Here is a 22,894-nt window from a genome sequence, read left to right on the forward strand (position 1 = left end):
CAGGTTTGATACCCACGTGGAGTTATTATTAGGCTATTTAGGTATGTATTTTTTTTGGTGGCATATTCATGGTCCAGCGCATGTAGCGTACTACAGGCCATTTTGACATTTAAATATGTCATGCATATTTGTATTTGTTCGTCTCCAGTTTCCATCAGAAAGTGACAAATATGCAATCTGTCAAAGAAACGTTATCACTTGTGAAACGTCACCAACGCAGCCAGTTAACAGGTGCCAGTTGCCATGTAACACCTGTATCACAAACAAAAACGAAACAATGCGTGGAATTTATCTGGGAATAGGCTACTGAAGGTAGGGGCGAGCTATCTCGCTGGCGTGTTTAATTTGGTTCCTTGGTTAACATAATGTAGGCTACGTTTTTTTGCACAAAATTGCTTTTGCTAATAAACTTAAACATAAACACAAACAAGCGTGATCACCTGTGGAATCCCTGACTGCGCCTTCAACATTAGCCTACTATTATTTGTTGACATCAAAACTGAACGAACGGCAGCTGTTCCTGAAGTTCACTTGCGTGTATTTTTTTAAATTAGGCAACTTTTTTTGCAGTGGCGCTTGAATTCCAGGAGCGGCGCTGCGCCGCTGATGAATAAATTGTAGGGGAAACACTGCATTTACATAGAATGTTGGTTCATTTTTTATTCTAACTGTGTCTCCTGAGAAGATATGATTAAGTTCAGAGTATATTTATGTTTGCAGATATTGAAGACAACTCTCAAACTGACTCCATCAGTAGGTAAGGGTTTTCAAAGAGGGTTTTGACACATGCGTTGTTATGTAATTATTGTGTAATTGTTACATCCAATTGATTATGAAACCATTATGTCCAAAAAGAGCATCAAAAAGCGGCCCTGCTGACTCATGGCCATCTTCAGATGAAGATGACGCATTGGATCTTAGTCCAAAGGTCAGACCACGAATAATTTTTATGAATTACTATGCAGTAGGATACTTTACAGTGGATTAACTCTTGTTTCTATTTGCAGAAACCTCAAAAGGTTAACCTTAAGAAACTCCTGAGTGCCTCGAAGAAAGACCACACTGAAGGTAACTATCAGTGTTGTGTGGATGTAGGTGTCCTGTAGACTGTGCCTGTGGATGTAGGTGTCCTGTAGACTGTGCCTGTGGCTTTAATGTTTTGTCCCTACCCCGTAGTGTTGGCAGATCCTGACAAATTGTGGAGTGGGGATGAGTCTGAGCATGGGAGCGTAGATGGAGCGGAAAGAAACCCACCTCTTCTCAGGGCCCCCCTGCTGAACAGCACTCCCAAGCACCCAGTAGCACCCTCTCCCTTTTCCAAACCTCCCCAGATGACCTCTTTCCCTGTCAACCAATCCCAAAAGGTAATGTTCCTGTAGTTCCCTCCCTCGGCCTCTGGTTTCCTTCTTTTACACTCACACTCTGCTTTTCTATTCTCCTTTTCCCACATCATATTCAATCTCATCCTGATGGGACAGCCAGTGGGGCTGGTGGCTCAGAGCAGCCTTCTGGCAGCAAGAAATCTGGTGGTTCCATGGAGGAAGGCCTAGAGGAAGAGGAAGATGAGGATGAGGATGATGAAGAAGAATATGATGATGATGATGAGGAGGAGGATGGCGACGAAGATTATGAAGACGAAGAGGAAGAAGAGGAGGAGGAAGAAGAAGACGATGAGGAGGAAGATGACTGTGAAGAAGAAGAGGAAGAGGAGGGCGTTGAGGGAAAGGAAGAGGCAAATGTTGCAATGAGTGGTATAGAAACTGTAGCTGTGCCAAAACAATCTTCCCCAGAACCTGCTGAAGCTATCCCCTCTTTACAAATTGAGAAAGGTCATGAAGATGTCCAAGAAACAAAAAAAATAACTACAGAGGAAGCTTCTGAAAGAATTTCACCTGCTGCGATTGCACAGAATGATGATATGTTGACTGACAGTCAGAATTGTGGGATTGCAGGAAATATCGATTTAGATGAGGATTTTGTTGTCTCAGCCATTAGGGTAGAATCAAGGCTTTCTTTTGAGGACGAATGTGATGAAGTGTTTTCAGACAACCAAGGATCAAATCGGGGCTCCTCTGCAGATATCACACCAACACACAGCATGTGTGGCACACCTCAGAAAAAGAGAAGTGATGACGAAGAGCAAGATGATGACTGGGAAGATGATGAAGAAGATGATGAACTTTTGAGAATTGGGAAGAATGAAATAAATCCGGTAAATCCCCACACTGACTCTGATCTCCTTGATGTAGAACCTCAGGCAGGCGAAGAGCTATGCATAATGGTTAGACAGAGCTCAAAAAATGCCAAAAACTCTGAGGGGGATGCAGAAAATGATAACAAAAAGGATTTGGAGTGTGATGATTTGAAACCAAAGGATATATCAGTTGGTGCGGGTTCTTTAGCAGAACCAAAAACATTGTTTAGCCTAGATAAACCAAGATCTCCAGTTGTCTCTCCAAGAGAAGACTGGAAAAGTGATGAAGAAGGTGACGGTGAAATGTCTGGGGGTGGCACAAAAGTAAACTTTCTAGCTACATTGCTCAAAAAACTCGACGAACAGAGTGGGTCTCAGGAGGACAGTTGGGGAGATGAAAGTGGTGCAGAACAGGGAGATAGAACACTCTCAGCCTCTCCTCAACGTGATGAACAAGGTCAACTTAAGCAGGGCCTAGAGGCCATTCCTAAAGGCGCTGTGTCTCCGGTTCTAGATGAGCCAGATGGGGAAACAGAGGAGCATGATGAAGTTGACTGCATGCCTGTGTCAATGATTTCTGAAGATGTTGAGGATGTTCAAGAAATGAAAAATCAGGCCTTGCATGACCATGGGGAAGGGCAGAGTGAGGACTCTGACAGCGAGGTGCAACAGATGGAGTATGACTTCACAAGCGGAAAAATTAAGGTTTGTGAAGAAGTAAATGATTTTGACGATACAGTAGATGCACTGGCAGAAGATGTGGGTGATGTCATGGACATTACTCCAACAAATCCAAATTTGTTTGGTCCTAAGGATGAGTCGGATAATGAAAGCTTAAACTCAAATTCTGATGATAAAGCACCTAGGCCAGACCGTTCAAGTCTGAAGAAAATTGTGAAGAATGTGAAGAAAATCGTTGCAGTGTTTGAAGGAGCAGGAGCCAATGTGAATACATTACAGCCTTTGGACAAGGAATACACCCAAGCTTCTTCACGTAGAGCTAGTCCGTGTGGGCAAAACCCAGATATCAGTAAATCTGAACTCTCAACAACTAAAGCACAGAATTCTCCTGCATCTGTTGATGGGCTAAGTGAACAAGAACGGATTCCTCGGACAGTCATTGATGATGTCGAAGTAACACTCCCATTTGAGGACACCAGGCCCCAAGTCATTGATGATGTCGAAGTAACAGTCCCATTTGAGGACACCAGGCCCCAAGTTTTGCATGATGTGGCAGGGGAGGAGGAAGAAGCAAAGTTGGAATGGGAAGAGAAAAGAATGAAACCTATTGCCGATATTAATATCTCTGAGGCAGGATCAGTGCAGGTATTACAAGACAAGCAAAGAGCATTATTAAGTCATTATTCATTATTATTTCTTGTATTAATACTCTCTTTCCAGCTCTTCCAACTCTTTCATCTTACTCATACACAATTGTATTTGTTACAAATAACTGGCAATTGTTTGGTCAAATAACAAAATGCGTACTTAACCAACCTGTGTGCATGTGCGTACAATGACATGTCTGGCCTGCCCTAAACAAAAATCTGGTCTAATTATTATGACCGCCGCGCAGCGAAGCGGCGGTCATATAGGTTTAGTCAGATTTTTTTTTTTTTTCTTTTTTTTTTTTTTTTCGCATGCCCAAATTTCCGTCAAGGATTCCCGGGACACTGAAAGACCGGGGTACACGATACTTGGTGGGCATGTAACCCCACATGGATAGCATGGAACCATCGTTTTTCGTTTTGATCTGTAGCCCCCCCGCTGGACTGGACCCCCCGAAAGGAGGGTAGGGCAGACACAGTTTTCTGTGAATATCTCGAGAACCGTAGGGTTTAGGAGGACCATTTTTTTTTTGTAAGTTGATCTCAAGGGGCCATGTCGACCCATTCCATAACCACTCATTTCATGTATAGCGCCACCTAGTTAAACACAAAAAAGTAAAAATTAGGTGTTGTAATCGCAGGTATCTGTGACCTAACATAGTCAAAACTGCACGAAATCGCAAGTGTAGGATCATTGCGACACCCTCTGTATGCACGCCAAGTTTTGTGGAATTCCGTTCATGGGGGGCCACACAATAAATTAATTTATGTTACTATACACCAACTGGCCTGTAGGTGGCCGGAGACAGTTTTCTGTGAATATCTCGAGAACCGTAGGGCCTAGGAGGTCCACCTTTTTTATGTATGTTGGTCTTAAGGGGGCATGTCAACCCATCCCATTACCACTTATTTCTTGTATAGCGCCACCTAGTTAAAAATTGAAAAGCAAAAAATTAGGTGTTTTCATCACAATATCTCTGGCTGACAAGGTCAAAACTGCACGAAATTAAAACTGTAGGATCATTATGACACCCTCCGAATGCATGCCAAGTTTTGTGTACTTTCGTTCATGGGGGGCCTTACAATAAAATAATTTATGTGTAGATTTAGTAGGGCTGTAACGATTTACGATTCGAAACCGAAATCGCGACATTCATATCCACGATACTGTGTCGCAGTGTGAAAAGGCAGAATCGCGACACACCCTTTCTAGTGTTTCACGCTGTGCTTTGCAGCTTATGCGGCCGCAAAAGCAACCCACAACTCCCGCTTTACTTATCGGTAGCCTACGTTGTCCAAAAAATAAATAAATAATAATTTCATACCTCTCCTTGCTTTCATTGTAGACTATGTGTACAACTTTACCAAACAGTATAGAAGTAAACCCCCTCTCCTTGCCCCGCTCTCTCTCGCCCTCCCTCCCTCTCACTCTCTCTCCCTCTCCTGCTCAATGAACACGCGCGACTTAAATAAAACATTCACAATCGTGAAAGCAAGGACGCATAGACAACTAGCTAAATTACTATTAAATCCGCTTAGCATCATTAGCATGCTGCACATATTTGTTTAAAACTCTTGCATTGAAGTTGACTGATCATCTCAATACCAACGTTTCCCAAAAGGGCCTGTCCCAAGGAGAACAAGTAGGCCTATTACCTTGAAACTTAAACACACATGGGGAAACTGAACAGTCCAATCAGTAGACTATGATAGGCTAAGCTATGTGCTACTTTGTTTACAATATTTCCAGGCTTCAACCAGACAGCTGAATTAAAGAGGTAGAGTTGTAATAAAAAATAGTAGGCCTAGGCTATAGGCTAATCTGCATAAAGTTATTCAGAAAAATATTTTTATATCAAGATATAAAATAATAGATATATTATATTGTAATCCTCTGGTGTTCTAAGGGAGGCTATTAAAATGTTATTTAATAAAATGTCTAGCCCCCCCCCCCCCCCCCCGAAAAAAAAAAGAAAAATCGAGATTCGTATCAAACCGTGGGTCAAAAATCGTGATACACCAACCTCACGATTCGGTTTGTATCGTTACAGCTAGGGGTGTAACGGTACACAGAAGTCACGGTTCGGTTCATACCTCGGTTCGGACATCACGGTTCGGTACGAGTTCGGTACAATGGAGGGAAAAGCAAAACAAAAATGCAGAAAGCATTTTTTTTGTACATGTCTCAGGCTGTACCACCTAGTGTCATACAGTCTCTTCCCTGAGCTATCTGCAACAGCCTGAAGTGTGTAAGATGTAGGCTAAACAGTACAATAAGTACCCAGACTCCATCTGTAACTTGTAAACAAAATAAGACAATCAGCTATAAAACTGAAAATAGGCCTACAGCATCTCTTATTTCTGAAAGTGCAAATTACATAGAAAAATGATTTAAAAAAATCCACTTAAGCAAGACCTTCAACATCTGTGTTTAGTTGTATATGGAAGGGTCTACAATTTGCCTCAATATTTTTTTTATTGTGTGTAAAGTAATAATCTAGCCTACTAACTGTGAAAATATCACACTATTTTGCCTTTTTTAAAAAAACGAAATTGCTCCTTTCATTTCATAAACAGACTACAACTAGAAGTCACGTGACTTTGCCCTTTGACGTCAACTCACTGTAGCATGGTTTGTTTATTAGCCTGGTAAGCGTTGTCACTTTATTTTGCTGTCTATGCACTTAACACTACCAGCTCCTCATGTGAGAAGTTACAAGTTACCCCAACATAAAGGTACCACGCGATTTACATAGCTTTCTGTCATTACGAAATGTTTTGGCCCTATTTGTATGTGTATCCAAAGGCTGCTGAAGCGCAGGGGAAGTTTTTTCCCCTCGTTTCAGTGATTGGTAGCCTACATCATCTGGGTGATGGCTTCGAATATGTGTAGCATTTTTTCCACTCATATACCCAACAACTGCTGAACAACGCCGACACACAGTTTCATCTTATCCACCACTCTTTCGCCTGTACTAACGTTACTGTAACTGAAGTTCTCAAACTTGCGATCTTAAAGAGACCAGCGGATCCTCTAACTCTTGTGGGTCTAACCTTAGTGCTGCTAATGACTGACGGACTCGACCGACGACCTGACAAAAAAAACATAGGCGCCAATCAGAGCTTCAGAGCTAAGGCGAGGCTACAGATTAGCGTTAGGTGTCGCTAAAGAACTCCCGTAACTCTCGCTACTTAACAGTAATTGCGCATGACATTAATTAATCCACACACGAGTTTTATGTATTTTTATACCGTGTATTCTCCGTGTAAATTCATGCACCAAACCGTGACGCCCGTACCGTTTCGGTTCAATACGAATACATGAACCGTTACACCCCTAGTTACAGCCCTAACATTTAGTGACCTACACCAACAAGGATTCCCGGGACACTGAAAGACCGGGGTACACAAAACTTGGTGGGCATGTAACCCCACAAGGATAGCATGGAACCGTTGTTTTTCGTTTTGATCTGTAGCACCCCCCGCTGGACTCGACCCCCCGAAAGGAGGGTAGGGCAGACACAGTTCTCTGTGAATATCTTGAGAACTGTAGGGCCTAGGATGACCATTTTTTCCGTATGTTTGCCTCCAGAGGTCATGTTAACCCATTTCATGTACACACATGTGCACAAACAGATACACACACACACACACACACACACACATACATTCACAGTAATCATACGTATGACACATACTCACACAGTAGACATATGTACGCTTGCATGCACAGGCACATACGCAGGCACACACACAAGCACGCACACACACACACACACACACACACACACACACATAACATAAACATGTACATGCACACATGCACACAATTCAAGAATTTCTCAGAATTATGAACAGGCAAGATGGAGGTGAGGTTGTAAAAATTAATTTTACATGTGAAATCTATGAACTAATCATGTTTTGGTACTTGTTGTCTAGCAGATACCAGTGAGAATTGAGTGTGGATAATGCAATTTAGTGAGACAGTTAGAATCATATAGGCCTTTCAGCGTGATTTATTTTTGTGGAAAAAATGTGCTGGACTGGGCGGCGGTCATATTTTGTACCACTCTGCGGTACATCTAGTTACTGCTACAAAGTGTAACGTTTGACCTCTTATTATTTTCTCATTCATTTATAACAAGGTAATTGTCTCCAAATAGGAAAATGTGTCCATGGATGAGGATGATGATGGAGAAGAAGAGGAGGAGGAAGATGAGGAGGAGGAAGAAGAAGATGGAGATAAGTCAAACCCTGAGGAAGAGACTGAAACTCGACGTGGTACCGACACTTCAGTGATGAAGAATGAAGCCTCTCCAAAACCCCAACAGAGAGGTATCTCATTCTGTGTTTTTATAATGCCTGTCAGAAATAGTGGCCAATATTGTGTAAAATCTGTGTTAAAATATTACAATCCCTTTGATAAGGATAAAGTAACATCTTTCTTTGAAAGTATTTCATCATGTGCAAACTGCAAAGAATGTTTAGTAACTTAGTGTTATAAATTATAAATTAATGTATTTCATAGATAGAAATGGAATGTTCCTGGAAATAGAAGGTTTTGTCTGTTATTCTGCTAACATCACGGTTTTGTTTGATATTAGATTTTCTGTCTGAGTTGGGTTTGGAAAAAGGAGATGGAGATGATGATTCTCCCTGGGACTCTGAGGTATTTATCTCCTTTCATCAAATTATTCGTCATGAAATAATTCTAGTAGTATGCCCCAACCTCTCACTACCTTCTGTTCTCAGTCTGCCTCCGAGAGTCCAAGGAAACAACATGGCCGCGGTCCCAGCGCTCCTGCCAAGGCACACAGCACCATGTCCAATATTTCAGGGAATAGTGAAGGTAATTTTGGCCTACGCACAATATTATTCTGAAATCAGCTTCTTGAGTCCTATAATACAAATCATTTCTGCTCTCATTCCATGCTTCAAGCAAGTGTAGGATTAACACCATAAAGTGGGCAATCTTCTCATGCCACATGTATTTAAATGTGTATATTAAATTCAAAAAGACAAGATATATTTTAATAAAGGAGTTCTTTATTGTGTCAAAAGTTCAAAAATGTAAATTTTAACCTCTATGCTTCTTATTTAACTTACTCAACTTATCCTTTTGTAGACCTGTTATACATTCCCTCTTTCATTAGAGAATCAAGGAATAGTTATCTAAACACATGGGGAGGTATAGGCAGGCCTGCAAGGAGGAGGGAAAAGGGTAGGAGCATTTCAGCTCTGGCCATTTTCTTCAAGTGACTGCATGAAACTAACCATGAGCAAAAACATCAACCATGCAGAAAAACTAACCATAAGCCACCATAACCCCATACATATACATTGTTTGTTGCATGAATACATGTGAAGGACTGCTAACTTGTTCTGCACTGTTCTTGTCCCTGGGCTGCTCATTTTGAAATCCATTTGAGTGTTACCTTCTCTACTCTTTAATGGTAGCATTTTTGATGTGAATGAATTGACATAAGCTCTAAGACAGTTAAAAGAAGAAGTTAATTCCTCACTACCTTCACGGGTCAGAAGTAACAGGGTAATGGGGCTAAAAGAATACTTGCCATTGGGTACACTCGAAAAAGTGTGGATCTTGTGCATATTTGTGCTTCTGTGTCATACTTGTGCATCCCTCACTCAGCGCATTAAGCATAAGCTCTGTGTATTTACTGCAAAGCTGTTTTTCTTTGCAAAGAAGAGCTTGACCTCCCTCCACCGGCATGCCAGCCTGCATCTGCTGCCTGTCTGCCTCATGCAAGTGTTCTTTCATTCCTGAGTCAGTGTAGTCTTAAGCATTTCCACACATGGTGTTAAATGTGATTCTATTTTTCAGAGTCGAGGGGAGGGCATGAAAATGTCAACGAGGAAGACAAATGTGAAGGTACTGAGGATACAGTGCCAGTTTGTCCTCAGCAACCTGCTGTGATGAGGAGAGAGACTGTCTCTGTGCTGAGTAAGCTAATGGACGCTAAAGGACAATCAGACACAAAAACGGGTATGTCTCTGTTGGGTTGCAGGGCTGTCTTTCATTTGGTCGGTTCCTTACTCCTGTATTTACAAAGGTAGCAAATTGTGTCTTATTTTTTCCAGACCTTATGGAAGAACTTGGACTTGGAGATGTGGATGATCTAGAGGGTAAGTTGTAGGTTCTATAGGTATCATCAGATTATAAATAACATTTCAGTGAACTTCATAGCAGTTTGTGTTGAAATGTGTCATGTCACATGTCACAAGTGTCCTGACTTCTTTTCCTCCCTTTGTCTGAAAGAAAAGCGCAAATGTACTACAGGTCAGCAGAGCCGTCTTAATGCTTCTGTGGCTTTTTACTGTGGTTGTGCTTAGTAGCTGATTAGAAGCAGACTTTATATATAGTGATGTACCCAAAGATACTATCATGCAGAGTTGTCATAGCAGCTTGAGAAACTTCTTACAAGTTACAAGTGATCAAGTGTTGTCACATTCTCACCATTACCTGTGTATTACAGATGGTTCCGACTGGGACTCTGCCAGCACTGCTAGTAAGGCCAGCCCATCTTACCGGTTGGATGAGGAACCGGAGCGGGATACTTCCTCCATCCCAGTACTATCTGTTCTGCAGGAGCAGGATCCGGGCCCTCCTGGTCCAGGAGAAGTGCACAGAAGCCTGACCCCTGAGAAAAGGAGAGCCTCTCCATCTGCAACCTCACCACTGCCCAGTCCACGTCTTCGTAGTACCCTCTCTCCCCTTCGGCCCAAACCACAGATTCACACCCTGAAGCCAGCTTCCCCCAGGCCTGAAAGTGAAGAGGGTGAGGATGGAACCTGATGTGTTGAGTTGCCAGGGCCCTGTGATAATTTTTTGTTTTCCTCTCTTAAAATAAATATTTGCCCTTTATAAGAGGTTGTGGTACTGCATCACAAACTGTACTTTTTATATTCCCTGATGAAATAAATTAAACATTGAACTTCAGGCAGACAAATAAAGTCCATAGCAAGTTGGAGAAATTATATTCCCATGTAAATTTTTTACTAGGGTCTGACTGGGATTCCGAAAGCTCTGCTGCTGCCAGTCCAACAAAGACAGCAAAGCCACTGCCAAAAACCGTAAACACAGATGCAATATTGACACCAGGTAATTTATACCGAGCGGCTCTTGGAGCATATTTTTAAGGCACTGAAATTATGACCTAAATTGAAATGTATCTAACTGAGAGTGCAGTTGGATTCACTTAGGAAAAGACCACTGCTATACTAAGTCCTCATAAATTCTTTATATCTTTCCTTGATCTCTTTACATTTTCCGTTGAGGTCGAGGAAAAGGTTTGCTTTTTTAACTATTCATTAGCCATTCTGAGTCTGACGACCATTATTTAACCTTGAGACAGGATAAAGAAGAGCATTTTAATTTTAGATTTAAATAAGAATTGTGCAAGTAGAAAATGTTTAGAGATGTATTTCTATTAGAGATGTAGCTGTTAACTTAATGGAGTGTAATTTAATCCAGTATGCTTAATGTTATCTGTTGTATAACAGAAAACTGATTTTGATAGCTTCTTTGACCAGATCTGGTCCAGTAACCACTGAATAAGTTGTATTCCTCATTTGAAGTTGAATGACTCTTGAACTCTGCCTTTATTTAATGACTACTTTTTCTAGCATTTCGTGAGCCTTCACCAGTGGAAGAAGGGACCAGTGATGTTAGGATTGAAGAAGATCCTGAACAAGTATGTTCATGTATCCTACATATTTGCAAAGTAAATTTTTCACACCTGGAAACTGTGTGGCATGTGAGCTGAGTACATGTTAAGTCTGCATCTGTGAGAAGTCTGTTTATGTGTGAATGAGTTATGTTAGAGAAAAAGACCTCCACACATAGCCACACTCCGTCTTTTAGCATTTGATTACATTAGATTCCAGAAAGTGTTGGCGACTTGGCGCACCTCGGCGGCATTGTGTGGAGGCCTTGTGTGGAATGTGCACAATAGTTTGGTTTGGACCTCATGACTGTCATAATTAGAGGAGTGCATACAAATAATTTTAAATAATATGATCAATCGACAATGTTATTCTGCTATTTGCGTTACCATTTCGAGTGTGCATTATCAGGAGCATAGGTGGATATCTTCTGGTCTTTCCGATATGGTATCTCTGGCGGAGACTACATGAGCAACGCAATGCAAAAATGGTCCTTCATTAGACTGTAAATTTGGTGGTCTCCCTTTTATTTCTTTGAATTGTGTAGCCTACACAATCAAATTCCATGCGTTGTAGAATAGGGCTCCAACAATTAATTGATTAATCGATCAGTTGTTGACTATTCAATTAATCGCCAACTATTTTGATAATCAATTGATCGGTTTGTGTCATTCTTTAAAGGAAATACATAAAAATTCCTTAAACTTAAGAATCGGCAACTATTTTTAGCTTTACTTGACAGTGAACAAATTAGCAAAATATTGTGTAGGCTATTGTATTTGTATATTGTTTCTAGAATATCTGTAATGTTAAGAAATTGGTTTTGCTTGACTCTTAAGCAGTGAAAATTATGAACATCCTAATGCACTGCATTGAATTGTGAATGTAACTGAATTAGTTAGCCTTCTTACAATTATGGGTTTAATTGGTTGAAGAACAAAAGGTTGATAAACTACCCCCCCCCCCCAACCCCACCTCACCACTCCTCTGTAGGTGTAGTTATTTGTCTGTGGATAGCATGCCACGTAATGATTTCCATGATGCCTTGCCTTCATGACCATTTCAATACATTAACATATTGTAGCATCAGTTAGACCATTTGATTTGTTCCTTTAGTGTTAACTGTGTTTCTTTGTCTACTCATGCCAACAAAGGATACAGATGCATTATATGCATCAGATTTTGGTCTAAATCTAAGCCAGTGCCAGCTTCCTCCAATGGTCTCCCAAACTGGTGGGGAGGAGGAAGATCTGCAAGATGCATCCTGGGAAAAAAACTATGAAAAGATTTGGGTGGAGTTTGAAAAACGAGAAACAAAATCACAGTACAAAAATGTGGCTGCTGAGTTAAAAGAGATGTTTGGCGAACTGACTCCAAACGAATCTGGTAGTCCTGAGGGATGTGCTGCGGAAGACAAAGACATGGCACCTAGTACACCCAAATCAGAAGTGTCCATTGTGGAGGGGGAGGAGGAATGTAAGGAAGATGCCCCTGGTCAGACTCTAGAAGGAGAAGGGAACCAGAAGGAACGAGAGGGGATTGTGAAGAAGGATCTGAAACATGTGGCTGTGGCAGAACATGAACCTGAGAATGAAGTCCGAGCACCCATAGAGGTCCCGTCAGCAGATGAGCCCGGTGAACTTGAGGATGAGTCAGAAAATAGGCCCGCAGTGGTGGTCAGAACTGTAGAAGAGGAGCCAAGTGAGGAGGAAGATGAGATTATGAAAGAGGTAGCAACTTCAGCTGTGAATGCCGAAGAGGAGACTGAGGAGGAAGAGGAAGGAAATGGTGAGGTTGAAGTCAGAGTCAGTCCTGCTGCAGAGGACTCCAGTGATGAGGATGATGATGATGAAGTAGTGATCACAAGGCCCATAGCCAGAGCGAGAAGCATCATGCTCCACCCCATTCCTGAACAGAGGGAGTCCTCTGGGCAAGAGGACTCACAGTCCGAGGAGTCCCCTCGCCCTTTACAACCTCCTGAGAAGGAGGTCTGCAAGGATGAAGGGGAGGAAGCCCTTACCAAAGCCCCAGTAGAAGACCGAGAGATCAGTCTGCTGTCCCCAGATCCTCCAAGATGCCATACCCTTGAGGCTGAATCAGAGGTGCATCACACAAACCAAAGTGATGGGTATAGGACGGTGAAGCCTAGATCACAGCCGCACAACGATGATGACCTTATTTTGACCAAAAGTGAGAGTAAAGCTAATCGTGCCTCAAGCAGAGCAACTCCTAGTCAGGTCATCCACAGGTCATCCACACAAAACCCTGTGGAATACCGAAGCAGACAAACCTTAGAGACTGACAGGAAGAATAGTGGGCCCCGCCAAGAGGTTCCCCAAGTGGTGCACTCTACCAGTTCACTCTGGCCCTCGACTCCTTCCCGCCTTTCAGAAGAAGAGCTGCAATTGGACCTGCAGAGGTTCAAACACAAGGTAGGGAGGCTGAGGGTTGTCTTCCAGGATATGCAGAAGGAGAGGGCACAGCTTCGCAAAAAGGTGATGGTGGTGATGCCCGTTTCCATGGTCATTTTCTTCTCCTCTCCGACTCTCACTGCATAGCTTTTTTTAGACATCAAAGAGAAGGGTGCAAGCTCAGGCCACAGACGCTCATCTGTGTGTTCACCTAAAAAAAAAAAAAACTCCTATTCAGTCTGTTCACATTAACAACAACCAAAACTCTCATGTTCATCATCAGGACCAACATTAAGTCATCATCTTCTTCTTCTCATCCTACCAGTCTGTTGTCCTTCCCAGTGTCACATCTGCGTGCTGTGTGCTGTTATCTGGCACGAGCTTTACCTCATCTCATCTCATCCATCTCTGCTCAAGCCTGTCAAGTCATTACACATTAACGCCGTAGTATTACCCTGGTGTCAGATTTCCGTAATGACTTCAGTGCGGTCTTTCACACCTTGCCTCTAGTATGTCTTATGGATTGCATTTCAGCATCACCTCCACTTGTCTCCTTCGTAAAGTAGCAGGTCTCTCTTTGTGTGTGCGTGTGTGTTTGTTTGTGAGTTGGTTCATTGCATGCTGCCTCAACCTCGGATCCCTTGTTGATGTGGGTTGAAGTGTTTGAGATCTGGAATGGATTACCAGTTTCTTTTTAATTCTTAAAAAAAGAGACCCAAGGTGGTCTGTTATCCTTAAAAAGAAGCTTGATGTAATCCTTGGTGTGGAACTTCTTTTTGAATTATTATTATTATTAGAACCAGTTGAGAAAATAATCACACAAAGAGTTTACCAAACTTTAATATTCTAATGAAGTAATAAAATGTTTGGAATTTGTTCTGCAAAACAATTGATACAATCTTGGTACATTTTAAAGGCTGGTCAAACTAATGTTGATGTACATAAAATGTGGAAATACCTTGCATTATGTAAACATTTGATTTGTTGCTTTGTCTTTCCCCCACCTGTTCAGACTTCTGAAGAGTTTAAAGCTATGGTGGAGGAGAATGATACTTCTATCCTGAAAGATCCTGTGAAGGGATCAAATGCACAACATGAACTAGACCTGGAAAAGGGGATGAAATTTAAAACCAACCCTGGAAACCCAAAACCTCAGCAAGAAGGAGCAGCAGGAAATCCAAGGGAGCACGAGTTTAAAATAAGGGACAGTGTTGCGCAAAAACTTCAGACTTCAACAACAAAAAGTCCAAGGAGGTATGGAATTGCCTTAGTAGGTTTCCGAGTCTGACCCTTTTATTGAGTTTGTAAAATTACATAGACCAGCTACTTTGATTGGTGGGGCAATTGGCGTGGCGATATTTAACTTACTGATGTTATTGGCTGTTAAAACCTATATGTAGGTATACCCATTAGAAACTTTATCTTGGCTTTGTTGTACACCCCCCCCCCCCCCCCCCCCCACCTCCCTGCCTGTTACTTGTTGACAACTTAGAAAAGAGGTTTGTTCAAATTTGCAAACAGTGTTCTGCCTTTCTTTAGCCTTGAGTTTTCGGCAAACGTTTGCGAACAGTTGCAAACAGTCTGCGGAGGTAGTTCTCCACGAACATACAGTGGAACTGGACATGAGTTTGTCAAAGCTAACAATGCAATCACCGTTACAATGGAACACCAAATCGTTCAAATTTAACTGTTCAAAGAAAACATCTTCACCACGGTTGTTCGCCACTGTTTGCCAAATTTGAGCGCACCTCTTTTGCTCGGGCAACATAGACCATTTGTTGTCACACGTGTGCTTTTGGCCCATTCATGGTGAGGTGTGTGTGTGTGTGTGTGTGTGTGTGTGTGTGTGTGTGTGTGTGTGTGTGTGCACGCTGTCGCACGTGTGCTTTTGTCCCATTCACGGTGAGGTGTGTGCTCTCCCAGCACTGGCAGGTCCCCAGCACGGGAGGAGCAGCCTGGTGGCGGTGCAGAGGAGGAGCAGGAGCTCAAGGCTCTAGGTAGTCAGGGGAGCCCGGAGGGGCATGCAATGGAGCAGGCCAGGGCTCTGCAGCACACAGCCCACCTAAATGGAGACCGCCTGTCTGTGTTTGATGATAGTACTTTAAGTGAGGTGTCGGAAGATGAAGGAAGGTATATATGCAGTATGCTACTCTTTTACACTCTGTCTTAACTGACCGTGCACATCTATCGCTCGACGGATGGGCTTAATCAGGAGTACCTGGTTACTAATTAACTCTCTAAATATATTGCATGACTAACCTTTTTTCAGTTCATGGGTTTTTAACCCTTTGAAGAGTGCAGTCACAAATATGTGATGAGCTCTCTAAAAGAGATACTGCATTATACCGTCGTGTTCATACAGCCCTCCCTAGTGGACGACTCCTTGTGGAGGATTGTGTACCCATAGTGACTCCAGTTTATTTTGTTCTTCCCTTTTGGCTTTGTAGGTCACCACTTCCAGCACAGAACATCAAGGTAAATCGTGTTCAGATTTATAATTTTCACTTGGAAGGATGTCATTTTTGCTGTTTACAGTCTTGTAATTGCGCTTTCTTCTCCGTTCACCCTGGTAGAGTGCCGGTGAAGTGGACATGGCAGATGACTTGGATGACCTCACTCAGTCCTCAGACACAGGCACTGAGGAGTTAGACTCCCCCTCGTCTGGGTACCGCCATGCGTCTTTGCTCATCAAACAACTCGATTCCACTTCTATAGGTAAAATATACAGTACAGGCCAAAAGTTTGGACACACCTTCTCATTTCAATGCATTTTCTTTATTTTCATGACTATTTACATTGTAGATTCTCACTGAAGGCATCAAAACTATGAATGAATGCCAAGTTATTTGGCCCACAGATGAATATTTGTCAAGTTACGGCTTGCTGAATATGGTATTAAATAAAAAAAGAAAATAGCAACTTTGAAGAAACTAGAATATAAGACATGTTTTCAGTTATTTCACACTTTTTTGTTATACAATTCCACGTGTTCATTAATAGTTTTGATGAATCTACAATGTAAATAGTCATGAAAATAAAGGAAACGCATTGAATGAGAAGGTGTGTGTCCAAACTTCTGGCCTGTAATGTAGATCACTTCCATGTTTTCCTTTTATGCTAGTTTTATGTTGTTTTATGTGCATTGTAGCTAGGGGGTGTAAAGATTAACCGATACGTATCGGTATCCGTTTTTAATGTGTAAGATACGGCTACATCGATACGTGAAGCCCCGTATCGGAAAAAAATTAAATGAACCGGTCGTTATATCGATTTACTTGTTATGAATCGGTTAACAACCTTTTCTGCTCGCTCAGACTCTCATTTACGTTCCAAGCAGCGCGTTCATCCCACTTCCGGTTTTGAAACTACACGTGGTACGGAATTGTGGGTAATGCAGTTCGTTTTTGGTTACATTCATTGCCCAAAGTTGTCAAATGACCTCATTACCCATACATCTACTGCAACTTAAGCATGTGACAACTTGCACTCGGTCGGCTTTTGTTTTTCGAAATCCAGCGCGAAGTTAAACACTTATAGCATTCCTAAACAGCAACGATAGTCTGTAGAGTAGCCTTACCTTTGATGAAGGGATTTCCTTAATGTTAAATAATAATTTGGCCCTTGCTGCTAAAACGATGGACAAATTATTAGCCAATGATTTTGTTCATATTCACTCAGACTTGTGGCATTATAGGTTTCTGCATTAGGTCTACTGTTGGAACAAAATAAGCCCAGAGAGTTCATTGATTTGTAGGCCTATTTTATTCTTGTAGGGTAGGCTAGGCTATATGAGAAAAGGCCAAGAGTTTCTTAAGCAATTTTATTTCGGTATTGTCTTACCTCAACAAGGCTACAGCTCCATGAAAACAATCAGATATAACTCTATAAAATCTGTGAAAGATCTATAAAGTCTATAAAAATGTATTTTTATGTTGTATTTGGCTGCTGTGTTTGACTGAAATGTAGACTATTCTTTTTTCATTTCAATACAGTATATGAAACAAACTTCAGTTTAGATAATCATATTCACAATTTTTTTTTTTGCCTAATTGACAACCATGACCATGATAATTGATAATATAAAATTAATGTGCACCATGAGCAAATGATAAAAAATCTTTCAGAATGCTTTCCATTCTTGAACTGCATCGAATCGCATCAAATCGTACTGAATCGTACATACAGTGGAACTGGACATTATAAATAAAATGTAGTATTAGTATTAGTATTATTATTATTGTTATTATTATTATTATTATTATTATTATACAACTTACATTTACTGTGTACTCCCCAACTCACCATCACCACTCACTCACCCCATCTTTTTCTTTCTTTCTCCCTCTCTACCCCTTTTCTCCCTCTCTCGGCTCCAGACTCTGTGAGCATGGTGAAGCTGCAGAACATGTTCCAGGAGTACGAGCACACCATCCACCGGGAGCGCAGTCGCCACAGCCGGCTGGCCGAGAAGATGAGTCAGCTGGAGCAGGAGCGCACTGAACTCCGCCTCTTGCTGGAGGAGACCCGGGACAGTCAGTCCAACCTGGTGCACCTCAAAATGGAGCTGGAGACCGAGCTCAACAACCTCAGGTCAGCCAGTGCCTCCAACTACACTCTGTAGTTTTTGATAGTTCATATTCTAAACATTTATTTTGGAACACCGGAGTTGAATCCTCCACAGGCTCCCCCATCTCTCCGTAGCCCTTCATGTTCTACTTTCTATTTCCCCCTGGCGCTCTGGCAGATTTTTGCTGAAGCAGGAGCAGGAGAAGCACCACAACGCCTCCATGTTGTATGACAAGACGCGCGAGCAGCTGCGTCGCAAGGAGGAGCAGCAGAGGCTGGAGGAGGAGCAGAAGCAGAAGGTGGAGCTCACCATCCGCAACCTGGAGCTGGAGAAACGCACTCTTATCAACAGCATGAAACAGGTACGCCACCCCTGCACCTCTCTCTCTCTTCACTCTGTCAGCTCTCTTTGTGTTTCTCTCATATTTTGCCTCCCTTCTCGGTCCAAGGGAGTCAGTCTCGTTTTCTGCGTGCTGTTGGAACTGGGTTTTGACATGGTGCAATTTGACCATGGGTTTGGAATGGTTTAGGCTGGGCTTCTGGAGTGGGAATGATCTGGATGTGGGGCTTCTGGAGTGGGAATGATCTGGATGTGGGGCTTCTGGAGTGGGAATGATCTGGATGTGGATCTTCTGGAGTGGTAATGATCTGGATGGGGGTTTCTTGTCCCCAGCTGGAGGATGACCGTAACGAGGCCCAGAGGCAGCTGGCTCAGGAGCGGAGCGCTCGTGCTCTCCAGGAGGAGATGCTCAACAGCCACCGCCGCAAGCAGCAGGAGATCGAGGAGGAGAACCGCAAGAACGTCGTCCAAAGCAAAGAGGTAAGTCAGCACATCTCGCTCCAGTGCTGTCGTTAAACCTATCAGAGGCCTGAAAAGTTGGATCCCATCTCTACTCTAGAGCTGATGAAGGTCAGGTTGTGTGTGTAAATGGCAGTAGGCACCAACTGTATGGTGTGCAATGTGACAGAAATGTGGGATGGGTCTGTAATTCCAAAGCGGAGATGTGTAATCATGCATTTGTTTGTTTTGGTGGTTTGTGTATGTTTGTGTTTGGGTGAGGTGACCTTTGCTGACCCGTGTGCTCCTCAGGTGTTGTCCCAGCTGACGGAGGCCAGTGATCGTGAGCGGGAGATGATGACGCAGGTGGGCGCACTGCAGGAGGAGCTGCTGACCCTGCGGGCGGAGCTGGAGCGCGAGCAGGCCAGCAGCCGGCAGGAGGAGGGCCGTCTGTCGGAGGAGGGTGAGGCGCTGCGCGAGCGCCTGGAGGACACGCGCCGCGACCTGAAGCTCAGCGAGGAGGCGCTGGCCCAGGCCGTCTTCCAGTACAACGGGCAGCTGAGCGCCCTCAAGGCCGATTGCCAGGTGACCGCCGGCCGCCTGGAGCAGGAGCGGACGTCGCGGCAGCAGCTGGAGACGGAGGCGGAGTCGGTGCGCGTGCGTTTGTCCGGCGCGCTCCAGGAGGTGGAGCGGTGCCAGGCGGCGCGGGCCGAGGCCGAGCGGGCACTGCAGCGGGAGCGCGAGGAGCGCCAGCGGGCGCTGGAGAAGCGCGCCGGCGAGGCGGGCGCCCACCGCGACACGGTGCACGAGCTCTCCCAGAAGCTGGGCCAGGCGGAGGCGCGCGCCAACAGCCTGGAGACCGAGTGCCACCGCGCCACGCTAGCGCTCACCGAGAAGGGCCTGCTGCTGGACACAGCGGCGCGGGAGCGCGAGCAGGCACTGGTGCGTCTACGCGAGGCAGAGGCGGCGCTGCAGGCCGAGAGGGAGCAGGCCACGCGGGCCGGCGCCCGCCAAGAGGCCACGCAGGAGAGGCTGGCCCAGGCGCAGAGCGAGGGCGCGTTGCTCCGCCAGCAGCTGGAGGAGGTGCAGAGCAAGGGCATGGTCAAGGAGCGGGCAGTGACGGACGCACAGGAGCGATTTAGCGACATCCTGGACAAGCTGCGCTCGGACTGTGAGGAGAGGGTGCAGTTGATTGAAGAGAGGAGCAAAGAGCTGGCTGAGAAGAACGCTGACCTTCGAGACCAGAACCACAAACTGGACCAGGAGAAGGCCGACAGAGAGGTAAAGATAGCCACAATAGTTGCTCTTTTAGTGTTTGACCGCTGTATTGTAAACCCCTTTTGTGATCTTGTGTATACTCTGACGCTGGAAAGCTTTGAGGCTCATGATGGTCCAAGCTGAATCGTAGTCATGATTCCTTTTCAGACCGCTCTAAGGCAGTTGCAACAGGAGTTGGCTGACTCATTGAAAAAGCTGTCAATGTGTGAGGCATCACTTGAGGTCAACACACGTTATCGCAGCGACCTAGAAGAGGAGAAGGCGCGCACCTTGAAAGACATGGACCGACTGAAGACCAAGGTACTTGAAAAATTCTTCATTACTATCTCTACTGTTGTAGCTACTACTGCTGTTGCTCCTGCTGTCATTACCACTAGTAGTATGACAACTTTTGCATCATTACCACTAGCACTAGGACAACTCTTGCACCATTACCACTAGTATTAGGACAACTCTTGCATCATTCATGTGACAGTTGTGTTGGGTGTTTTCCTCATTTCAGCTTCAGGAAAGTGAAGACCAGTTTGTGCAGGCTGAACGGCGCATCAACAGCCTGAAGTGCAGCCTGGACGAGAAGGAGCGCGAGGTGATCGCCTCATCACAGAAACTCCAGGAGGTGCTGTCCGCCTCAGCTGCCTCGGAGAAGACCATCAAGCAGCTCGAGGAGGCCATGCAGAGGTGAAGCTACCACGCTGCTGCACACTCCTGTACCTCTTTACATTAATCAAGTACTTTATATGATGTTCAGTGTAATCAAGATGAATAGGAACTAAAATCATGGTAAACTATTTTTTTTTCATCACCCACATGTACGTAGTTTTTTGCATATTCAGTCTGTCATAACTGGTTCTGCCAGTTTAGTCTTTGAATGACATTGTGGGTCACTGTCAACAAATTACTTCGTGCAGTGACGACAGGTCTAAAATTAGCAGGATGAGTGAAAACCCTTTTGGCAGTCACCTGAGCACCCAGTGAAATCCCTTCTAAAATGGCACCTGTGCCAGACGTGGTTAAGGTGAGGTGAAGAGTTGGGGCGTCAGTGCTAGTTAGCGTTAGCTAATGTAATTATGACCTCACGCTCACAGGCTGGAGATTGACAATGCCAGGCTTGAGGCGGCCGCCAAGCAGCAGTCCAATCGCCTCGAGGTGCTACAGAAAGGAACCCAAGAAGCTGCAGCGGTGAGTGTCCGTCAATTTGTTCCTCATTTCTATTTGTCGTCATCTTCATTTAATACCCTTTAGCGCTACATTCGTAGATGGTCTAGCGGTCTTTTATTAGTGGTAATTTTTGCTGTGAGTGGTTGAGCCATAAGGTAATTAAGTAAGGCTTAATTCGGTGTTAACATGCCGTGCTCCGTCGTTAGGTTGAATAAGAAGGTAAGTCCTCGGTAAGAAGTCATACGTCGATCAGTTCCGTTCTGATTTTTCATTCAATTAAAATAGAAGATATGGGCAGAGAACTGGCTGAGGAGTTTTTGGAATGTATTGAAATGGAGACCCATTGTCTTTTCACAGCCACCAGACTCTTCAGCAGGAGGAGGGGTTGGTATCTGAGATGTAGTGGCTTGTCCTAGCTCATCCTCTCATTGAGTTTCTTGTTTGCTGTGTTTGATTTCTCCTTTCAACCCTTCTGTAAATGGAAACGTGTATTTGAACTGGCTTAAAGCAATCAGGGATGCACACTGGTCTCTGTTTGTGCGGGAACTAATTCAAAGGCATTGTAGTTTGATAATGTGATTGCCATGACTTTGAATTTTCCCTACTGGGTGATTTTTATTTATTTTTTCCCCTCTTGGTGGTGGCTGTTCTTCATAAATTGGACCAACTCCTGGTAGACCTTGAATGATCCTATCGATCCCATCCCTTTCTTTATTTGTCTCCTGGGACCTTCAGTTAGACTTAATTATTTGTCTTTATGCACAAAGCATGCGTCTATGTTCTTTAGATTTGACAACTGTCACAGGGTCAGTGTGTAGCTACCCTTGACTTAAGTTCATTCGTTATTTCTGTGCCTCTTTCTTAGGTACGAACTCGCTTGGAGGATCTTGTGACAAATCTACAGAGCAGCAAGATGACCTTGGAGGACCAACTTAACCGTGAGGTGCATGTCTTTTCCTGTCTATCTGCTATGAAAATGGTTCTTTTGGTGGCATTCAGATCAGCCCAATTTAGTCCAGCTCAGTACCTTTGAATTGTATGGTATTTTAATCGTATTGTTACCAAGGGGTAAAGACACATATACACTGCAGCACATCAGTAAAAAGGACACCAAGCGGTGGACTTAAAGGGCACCTTCTACACACTCCTATTAAACACTGCCCACCTGCTCCCAGGTACAGAAGCAGAGTCTGCTGAGCCATACTGCCCAGGACTCGCAGGCTCTGTGGGAGGAGGAGCTGAAGAGCCGCTCGAGAATTGGCATCCGACTAGCCGAGCTGGAGAAGGAGAAAGGAGAGCTCAGCACCCAGGTGAGTACTGACCAAAAATACACATGGTGAGTACTGACCAAAGAGACACATGGTGAGTACTGACCAAAGAGGCACATGGTGAGTACTGACCAAAGAGATCCAATAATGTAGAAAAAGGTGCGCACATCTAAATGTTAAAAAAGGTAGGTGCTGGACTCAAAAAGTGACAATAAAATTACAAAGAAGTC

General features: G+C 43.8%; 1 protein-coding gene across 5 annotated transcripts in view; it reads left to right on the forward strand.

Moving 5' to 3' along the window:
- ankrd26 (ankyrin repeat domain containing 26) overlaps positions 1-22,894 on the forward strand; it is a 44,286-nt gene that overhangs the window by 12,525 nt on the left and 8,867 nt on the right. For 3 of the 5 annotated variants that reach the window (XM_076266861.1, XM_076266884.1, XM_076266868.1), the window contains 26 exons: positions 721-757; positions 856-928; positions 1,008-1,068; positions 1,177-1,364; positions 7,686-7,857; positions 8,127-8,191; positions 8,275-8,371; positions 9,365-9,526; positions 9,622-9,666; positions 10,017-10,319; positions 10,544-10,642; positions 11,167-11,234; positions 14,629-14,870; positions 15,540-15,746; positions 16,064-16,091; positions 16,190-16,331; positions 17,993-18,206; positions 18,361-18,544; positions 18,856-19,002; positions 19,273-20,241; positions 20,386-20,538; positions 20,741-20,916; positions 21,324-21,417; positions 21,754-21,780; positions 22,262-22,339; positions 22,572-22,706. In XM_076266861.1, coding sequence (XP_076122976.1) covers positions 721-757; positions 856-928; positions 1,008-1,068; positions 1,177-1,364; positions 7,686-7,857; positions 8,127-8,191; positions 8,275-8,371; positions 9,365-9,526; positions 9,622-9,666; positions 10,017-10,319; positions 10,544-10,642; positions 11,167-11,234; positions 14,629-14,870; positions 15,540-15,746; positions 16,064-16,091; positions 16,190-16,331; positions 17,993-18,206; positions 18,361-18,544; positions 18,856-19,002; positions 19,273-20,241; positions 20,386-20,538; positions 20,741-20,916; positions 21,324-21,417; positions 21,754-21,780; positions 22,262-22,339; positions 22,572-22,706 — 4,166 coding nt within the window. The remainder of the gene's footprint in view (positions 1-720; positions 758-855; positions 929-1,007; positions 1,069-1,176; positions 1,365-7,685; positions 7,858-8,126; positions 8,192-8,274; positions 8,372-9,364; positions 9,527-9,621; positions 9,667-10,016; positions 10,320-10,543; positions 10,643-11,166; positions 11,235-14,628; positions 14,871-15,539; positions 15,747-16,063; positions 16,092-16,189; positions 16,332-17,992; positions 18,207-18,360; positions 18,545-18,855; positions 19,003-19,272; positions 20,242-20,385; positions 20,539-20,740; positions 20,917-21,323; positions 21,418-21,753; positions 21,781-22,261; positions 22,340-22,571; positions 22,707-22,894) is intronic. The other 2 variants (XM_076266876.1, XM_076266892.1) reach the window with 2 other exon arrangements.

This window comes from Alosa pseudoharengus, unplaced genomic scaffold, assembly GCF_046254945.1.
Source record: "Alosa pseudoharengus isolate Yale_2024_CS ecotype anadromous, Long Island Sound unplaced genomic scaffold, YU_APseudo_1.1 YU_APseudo_1.1_scf_10, whole genome shotgun sequence".
In the NCBI taxonomy this organism is placed as follows: domain Eukaryota; kingdom Metazoa; phylum Chordata; class Actinopteri; order Clupeiformes; family Clupeidae; genus Alosa; species Alosa pseudoharengus.